The following is a 9,122-nucleotide window of genomic DNA, read 5'->3' as shown; positions in this document are numbered from 1 at the left end:
ACAGCGGCCCTCTGAACAACAACACTTGCTACCGACTCCAAAATATGCTAATTGTTCTTTATTTTACCTCTCTACAACAACTCCCTCCGAATAACAACCAAATTTTCCATCTTCCAAAGGGTGTTGTTGTAGAGAGGGAGCACTGTATAATTATATAGTTATAATTTTGCCTCAAACAGACACATTAACAGACAATGAACATTCCAACTGTACACCCTGATGAGGTGACATAAATCAGCTAGGAAAATAAAGTACCTTTTGGATTCATGAGCATTAGTGTTGTTTTCTTAGAGCGTAGGGCCATAAAGTCTCCTAGTGGATCTGAGAATATCTGGTTACCCTGTGTTTCTGAAACTTAAATATGCAATTTAGGTAAACAATAATTACTACAGAGTTATTTTTACCTGAAAACTGCTGGAAGTGTTTAGACAGCATTGTACTCCACATCACACTCAAATTTCTTGTATTGTCTACCATATTTGAAATTAGACATGCTGATGTTCGTAGTAACTAACCTCTTCTACAGGATCTCATTTGAACACATCCTGCAGCTACAACAATTCTTCAAGCAAGTTAAAATTGCAGTGCTGACATAGTTTTAGAAAAGAAGAGAAAAGAGAATTGGGTAAATACAAAGTTGTAATGTGGGTTGATTGTCCTTAATACTCAAATCCTAAACCTACATACATTATACAACAGACATACTCATACCTTGCACAGTAACATTTGTTTTCTTTTTTTGCTTTAAACATCTGTCCTCCTCTACACTGACTGGAAGTAGAAAGATTACACAATTATATATATATCAAAGAAGTCCTTGTGATATTACTATGGACAAGCCTTCCAAGAGTATGAATCAATTTACATCTCCGACAGTTCCTTTTAGTTGTAACATGAGTTGTCACTATTAGTTACAAATGCCCCCAAAACCGTGCCCAAGAATGCTACAGTTGTCTGTGCAAAATATGCCAGAATAGTTTAGGTATGAATCATTTTGTGCCCTTGACCTGAGAGACCCGGGTCATAAGTGCGACACACCTAAATATGGTTAACATTTATGTCAAATTATTTTCAAATCCCGTAATAAATGGCAGAGTTATGGACCAGACAAGAAAAAGACCATGTTAACCTTTGACTTCTAACTGATGTCTGGGTTAGATGACATAGGCTCCAGAATATTAAGAATATTAAAGATAAGTCATCAAATAATAGCTCAACCTTTCACAAAGATAATTAGCCCAAGTTTAACACAGTGCAAATTTCCAGACAAGTTTAAAACAGCCAAAATAACACCAATTTATAACAAGAGCACCGCCAAGCGGGGCAATATACGCAATATACATCATAGGATGGGAGCAAATTTTAAGAACTTGACTGTTGTAGCCCCAAAGGACTGGAACAACGAAAGGAAAACTTCTAAAAACAAATCTAAGTCCAGAAAAAAAATATATTTAAAGTCTACAAAAAAATCTTTATCAGGTACAGGTATGTAAAAATACACCTAAAAATTGGAGGTACCATCCATGTTGTACCACAGAAAAGTGGTCTCGGTTTTTCCCTACGGCCAATTATAAAAAAGTTTCATAAAATATAGTAACATAAAAGGGAAGTTATTCAAAAAAAAATTATTGTAAGTACAAAAAAGAGATCTGCCAAATAAAAACAAGAGCACTGCAATGCAGAGCAATATACACAAAGCAAAGTCATATATGACCTTTGACCCTTAAGTGTGACCTTGACCTTGAAGCAAGTCATCCGGAACATGCGCTCTGCACGTCCTCTTGGTGTCGTGAACATTTGTGTAAAGTTTCTTTGAAATCCTTCAAGAGGTTCAAGAGTTACAGAGCGGACACGAAACAAACTGATATGACCTTTGACTCCTAAGTGTGTCCTTGACCTTGAAGCGAGACATTCAAAACATGCGCTCCGCACATCGTCTCGGTGTGGTGAACATTTGTGTAAAGTTTTCTTGAAATCCTTCAAGGGGTTCAAGAGTTACAGAGCGGACAAGAAATTGCTAACGGACAGACAGACAGACACCAGCTTCATAACATAATACGTCCCTTCGGGCGTATAAAAAGCATTCAAAATCTGACAAATCTAACTATACACCAATATCAATAATTCCAATATTATCTAAGCTTATTGAAAAGCATGTATCAAATCAAATAAAGGATTTCTTGGAAACTTATCATCTTCTGCATTCCAAACAATCAGGCTTTCGAGCAAATCACTCCTATGAAACTGCACTAACAAACATAATTGATGACTGGATTAATGCCATTAATAATAACTCTTCTGTTGGCACTATATTTCTGGATCTAACCAAAGCGTTTGACCTTGTAAATCACTCTTTGTTAATAAAACAAGAGCTCTCCATAAGACAGCGCGCTCGACTTTTCTCAGTGCTTGACTCTGAATTTGAGTTTTGCCAGTAAAAAAAAATCCAAGTTAAAATGGGGCATAACTCTGTTAAAATTCAAATTATAGTTATGAGAATTGTGTCTCCTGGTGTAGACTTTAATGGTAAATAAGTATTTTGAGTTTCAAGTCAAAAGCTTTAATAGAAACAGAGATATTTGACTTTTATCAAAAATTTTAACAAAAAAAATCTAAGTTAAAAGGGACATAATTCGGTCAAAGTTCAAATCAGAGTTATGGGGATTGTTTCTCCTGGTGTAGACTTTGACGGTGACGCCGACGCGAGTGCAATAGCTCTACATTTTCTTCGAAAAGTCGAGCTAAAATTTAAACCTGTATTAGTTCAGTGAAATCTCTGTTAAATGGTTATCATCATATTTAGAGAACAGCTCTCAGCAAGTATGTGTTTCTACCTTTTGCTTCTTTCCATATCATAATGTTCTCCTTTCAGGTTTGTTATATCTGTTTATTGTTTATTACATGTATGTTTGATGTTCTGTACATAGTTATTCATTGTATACAGTGGAAAATATTGTTAATCGGTTTTGAAAAATGTATCCAATTCCGTATATGTTATCCACTTTAAATAAAGTCGTTACTTACTTACTTACTGACCTTGACTATTGAGCTAGGGTCTGGGTTTTACTCATCATGGCATGTCAACTCATTGTAGGGAACATTTATGCCAAGTAATTTTAAAATCCCTTCATGGATGGCAGAGTTATGGACCAGACAAGAAACAAACCATGTTAAACTTTAACCTCTGTGTGACCTTGACGTTAGAGCTAGGTGTCTGGATCTTGCGCATGACAAGTCGTCTCCTTATGGGGAACATTTACACCATGTAATTTCAAAATCCCTTGATGAATGGCAGAGTTATGAACTGGACATCATTCTGCTAACCTTTGACCTCTAAAGTGTGACTTTGACCTTGGAGCTAGGGGTCTGGGTCTTGCACATGACATGTCTCATTATGGTGTACATTTAAGCCAAGTTTCTCAACTTATGTAAAGAACATTGTTAAAAACTATTTCACTTCAATACTGTTAGCCCCTTTGATAAGAAGGCTGAACCACTACAATACATGAAAACATTATAAGTCATAAAAATCTAATAATGGTGCAAAGAAATCATTTAAAAGGATTTTCAACATTCCGTCTTCGAGACTTTTTTAACACAGCATTAGTTGTAATTCTGAAAGGTCCATTTTTAGCCAGATTTCTGGAGGGTTAACACATTTTTTTTCATGTCACAACATCAGTGGAATCCCAGGAATTGGTTGTTGTGAGCTCCAGGGATTCTGCAAAATTTAATGTTGTTTCAATAAAGAAATGTGTGTTATCACTATTCTTGCATAAAACATTTACTTTACTTTTTACTTATATGTCAAATATTCATAGAAACATGAAGAAATGACAGTTCTTAGCATCTTATTTAAGCTCTGTGAAACTGCATGTGCATTATGACATAACATTTATTGACAAACAAACAAAATGGCGACATTCAGAAATTTCTTTATCAACAAACATATTACCAAAATAAAGAACATTTAGTTATACTGATGGTAAAGATAAAATTGAATTGACAGGACTATATGATTTTTATTAGATTTCAGGATATATTTTATTAAAAACAAAAACTGTATTTTTCTGAAGCTTTTAAGGTTTGGTAAAAAATGGTCACAAAAAGCATGTGTTCATGAGAATCTACATGCTTGTATATGCTTTTGTCCTTGTGCATGACAAAAATGGGCAAAAAAATAGAAGTTTTAAGCATAAAAACAGTGTGGTTAATATCCATTTAAGGGCCATCAGGGGCTGTGGAAAGGGGATTTGTAGCTATTGTATACTCTTAATGAAGTGAAACTATCTGAAAAGATCTGTGAGCTCAACTTCTATTAAAGTAGCTTTCCAGGTTTATCTTGTTACATTAATACAAGTCTGGCTGGCTGAACAGATGGACAGTCAACAAAGGTCTACTTCCCTGAGACCTCCCTATAAGACAATGTGAATGTGAGTAGAAGATAAATAATACCCATATTCTTGTCTTTACAAACTTCAAGCGAAATGTTTTCATCTTGCCAATCTGAAATTGCAAACAAACTTTTAGTGAAAATAGACTAAATGAAATTTTGAAATATATTACAAGTATTTATCACTAGCCCTCATTTCTGACTGAATATTATAATTCAACACACAATAGATTGGTAACTTTATATGTAAAGTAAAAATGTAAAATGAGCAAGAGCTGTCAAAGATGGTGGGTTTAACTATTTCAATGCTGGCTAGTGAAAAAGGGCCTTATGATATAGAATGAGGGTGACAATGCAGAACAACTAATTTAAATTTGAATCAAATCCATTGAGTAATAAAACAGATAGAGAGAAAGACTCAAAGAGTATCAAAATATTAGCATGTAATTACTAGTAACAAGAGGGCAATAGTAGCCCTAAGTCACTGATCTGAAATCAATCATTTGTTTCAGTGTTTCAAGCCAAATACCTAAGCTCCAGGGCTCAAGATTTTAGACAAGAAGAGATTTTAGAAGTGTTTTTCTATACAGGTCTATGTAAAACACGGGGCCAATTTTGAATCCAGAGGCATGATTTGTACAAATTTGTCAGAGGACCACTACACAATACTACAAGCCAAATATCCATGTTCTTGGCCTTGCGGTATCAGAGAAGAAGAGTTTTAATATTTTTCCTATAAAAGTCTATATAAAACAAATGAATGAAGTATTGCCATGCAATACAAAGTCCCCTACTGGAAGGCACCTAATTTTCTCTACTGCAGTATAACATAATGAACTGATATCTCCCAATGATGTATAAACAATATTGTACTAAATATACAATATGTTATAACAAAGCTCTTGGATTAAAATTTGCATATACAAAGACCTACAGTTGTTTTCATATGGATTTTTTTGGCCAAGTATAAAAAAGATATCATATAAATTATTCCTATTAACAACAAAGGGAAATTAATCCTTAAAAAAAAATCTATATAATGTAAGTCGACAAGGAGCTCTTTACCAGGTAGAGACAGGTCACCATACAAAATACACCTAAAAATTGGATGTAATATGCATGTTGTACCACAGAAAAGTGGTCTCGATTTTTCCCTACGGCCAGTAATAAAAAAGTTACAATATAATCTATTTATAGTAACAACAAAGGGACGTAATTCTAAAAAAAGGGTGGTGCCTCATGGTGGTGAACATTTGTGCCAAGTTACATCAAAATCCTTCCATGCATGAAGAAGAAATGCTCCAGACAGTCATTCTTGAATTTGACCTTTGACCTCTATGTATGACCTTGACCTTAGACCTAGGGACCTGGTTCTTGCGCATGACAATCCGTCTCATTGTGGTGAACACTTGTGCTAAGTTACATCAAAATCCCTCAATGCATAAAGAAGAAATGCTCCGGACAAAGTCATTCTTAAATTTGACTTTTGACCTCCAAGTATGACCTTGACCTTAGACCTAGGGCCCGGGTTTTGCGCACAACATGTTGTCTCATCCAGGGGAATATTTGTGTAAAGTTTTCTTGAAATCCTTCAAGGGGTTCAAGAGTTACAGAGCGGACAAGAAATTGCTAACGGACAGACAGACAGACACCAGCTTCATAACATAATACGTCCCTTCGGGCGTATAAAAAGCATTCAAAATCTGACAAATCTAACTATAGACCAATATCAATAATTCCAATATTATCTAAGCTTATTGAAAAGCATGTATCAAATCAAATAAAGGATTTCTTGGAAACTTATCATCTTCTGCATTCCAAACAATCAGGCTTTCGAGCAAATCACTCCTATGAAACTGCACTAACAAACATAATTGATGATTGGATTAATGCCATTAATAATAACTCTTCTGTTGGCACTATATTTCTGGATCTAACCAAAGCGTTTGACCTTGTAAATCACTCTTTGTTAATAGAACAAGAGCTCTCCATAAGACAGCGCGCTCGACTTTTCTCAGTGCTTGACTCTGAATTTGAGTTTTGCCAGTAAAAAAAAATCCAAGTTAAAATGGGGCATAACTCTGTTAAAATTCAAATTATAGTTATGAGAATTGTGTCTCCTGGTGTAGACTTTAATGGTAAATAAGTATTTTGAGTTTCAAGTCAAAAGCTTTAATAGAAACAGAGATATTTGACTTTTATCAAAAATTTTAACAAAAAAAATCTAAGTTAAAAGGGGCATAATTCTGTCAAAGTTCAAATCAGAGTTATGGGGATTGTTTCTCCTGGTGTAGACTTTGATAGTAAATATGTATTTTAAGTTTCAAGTCAATAGCTTTGATAGTAACAGAGATATTTGACTTTATCAAAAACTTTAACCGAAAACTCTAAGTTAAAAAGGGGCATTATTCTGTCAAAATTCAAATCAGAGTTATGGGGATTGTTTCTCCTGGTGTAGGCTTGGCCAAGTATAAAAAAGATATCATATAAATTATTCCTATTAACAACAAAGGGAAATTAATCCTTAAAAAAAAATTCTATATAATGTAAGTCGACAAGGAGCTCTTTACCAGGTAGAGACAGGTCACCATACAAAATACACCTAAAAATTGGATGTAATATGCATGTTGTACCACAGAAAAGTGGTCTCGATTTTTCCCTACGGCCAGTAATAAAAAAGTTACAATATAATCTATTTATAGTAACAACAAAGGGACGTAATTCTAAAAAAAGGGTGGTGCCTCATAGTGGTGAACATTTGTGCCAAGTTACATCAAAATCCCTCCATGCATGAAGAAGAAATGCTCCAGACAGTCATTCTTGAATTTGACCTTTGACCTCTATGTATGACCTTGACCTTAGACCTAGGGACCTGGTTCTTGCGCATGACAATCCGTCTCATTGTGGTGAACACTTGTGCTAAGTTACATCAAAATCCCTCAATGCATAAAGAAGAAATGCTCCGGACAAAGTCATTCTTAAATTTGACTTTTGACCTCCAAGTATGACCTTGACCTTAGACCTAGGGCCCGGGTTTTGCGCACAACATGTTGTCTCATCCAGGGGAATATTTGTGCCAACTGATATTCAAATCCTGTTTTGCATGACATAGTTATAGACTGGACAGGAAAAAAATCCTATTGACCTTTGATCTCAAAGTGTGACCTTGTTCTTTAAGCTAGGGTTCTAGGTGCTATGTATGACACGTCGTCTCATCAATGGGAACATTTATGCCAAGTAATATTGTAATCCCTTGATGGATGACAGAGATCTAGAACGGACAGGAAAAAAACCGAATTGACCTTTGACCTCCAACTGTGACCTTGACCTTTAAGCTAGGGGTCCGGGTTTTGTGCAAGACACGTTATCTCATCATGGGAAACATTTGTGCCAAATAATATCAAAATCCCTCCATAGATGGCAGAGTTATGGACCGGACAGGAAAAAAGCCCTGTTGACATTTGACCCCCAATTGTGACCTTGACCTTTGAGCAAGGGGTCCGGGATTTGCACATGACAAGTCGTCTCATCATGGGGAACATTTGTGCCAAGTGATATTAAAATCCCTTAATGGATGACAGAGTTATGGACCGGACACGAAACAGACCCTGTTCATGCCATGTTAACATTTGATTTCTAAGTGTGACCTTGACCTTTGAGCTAGGGTTCTGAAAGTTGTGCATGACACATTGTCTTATTATGAGGAACAATTGTGCCAAGTGATCTTTAAATCCCTTCATGGATGGGAGAGTTATGGACCGGACAGGAAAAAAGCCCTGTTGACATTTGACCTCCAATTGTGACCTTGATCTTTGAGCTAGGGGTCCGGATTTTGCACACGACACGTCGTCACATCATGGGAATGTTTGTGCCAAGTAATATTAAAATCCCTTAATGAATGACAAAGTTATTGACTGGACACGAAATTGCAGACGGACACCCATACGACTCATGTATTAGGTGGTCATTCCATTGTTTGAAACCAATAGAATGACCACTTAAGGAACAAAAGAATTAAGTGGTTACGGAATGAATACAAAGGATTCTTTTGTCCTAGGCCACACCTCCTACCACCTAATGTACCGTGTGCTCGGAATGACGGATGGATGGAAAAGCGCATTTCTATAGTCCCCGAAACTGGTTTTCAACCAGTAGGGGCTAACCAGTGAACCACTGGTGGGGCCAATTTTGACCCCAGGGGCATGATTTGAACAAACATGGTAGAGAACTACGTCTACTAGGGAATCCAATGACCCAAGTCAAAAACTTAGGCAACTCTTATAAATAGTTTTTAATTACAGAGTACCAAAGTACCAAGAACATGTGGTAAATATTAACAATATTGCTATGGGAACTTGCCAACTGATTAATAGACATACATTTGAGGCATGTACTGAATGTAAACTTCTGTTAAATACAAAGATACTGAAAAAGACAAAATACACTGAAATAACCCTGATTTTCTGACTAAAGAAGAGCCATATAAATGGCCAATTACATGTACTGATCAGTCTACTTAAAACCATGAAATCTCAACTTGCAAATTGAAATTTTCAACTGCATTTAGCCAGTACGCAAACATAAATTCTGACCCTAGGAATAAAATGTAAGTGCATAAAAACTTAACCAAAATTTTAAATACTATTCATGAAACACTGGTGTCAGAGTTATGGCCATTGTGTCATACCTCCACTGAGTAATTACAGAGATAATGTGAAATTGCACTTAA

The 9,122-nt window shown here is 35.7% G+C and overlaps 1 protein-coding gene across 1 annotated transcript in view; it reads right to left on the bottom strand.

The window, feature by feature from the left end:
* Positions 1-238: 238 nt before the first annotated feature.
* Positions 239-9,122, bottom strand: part of LOC123525180 (uncharacterized) — a 65,091-nt gene continuing 56,207 nt past the window's right edge. Inside the window, exons 12-14 of the mRNA XM_053539643.1 lie at positions 4,456-4,506; positions 712-771; positions 239-354 (exon numbers count right to left, since the gene is read on the bottom strand). Coding sequence (XP_053395618.1) covers positions 239-354; positions 712-771; positions 4,456-4,506 — 227 coding nt within the window. The remainder of the gene's footprint in view (positions 355-711; positions 772-4,455; positions 4,507-9,122) is intronic.

This window comes from Mercenaria mercenaria, chromosome 3, assembly GCF_021730395.1.
Source record: "Mercenaria mercenaria strain notata chromosome 3, MADL_Memer_1, whole genome shotgun sequence".
In the NCBI taxonomy this organism is placed as follows: domain Eukaryota; kingdom Metazoa; phylum Mollusca; class Bivalvia; order Venerida; family Veneridae; genus Mercenaria; species Mercenaria mercenaria.
The sequence above is the reverse complement of the archived record's forward strand: the minus strand, read 5'-3'. Positions and strand labels throughout refer to the sequence as shown.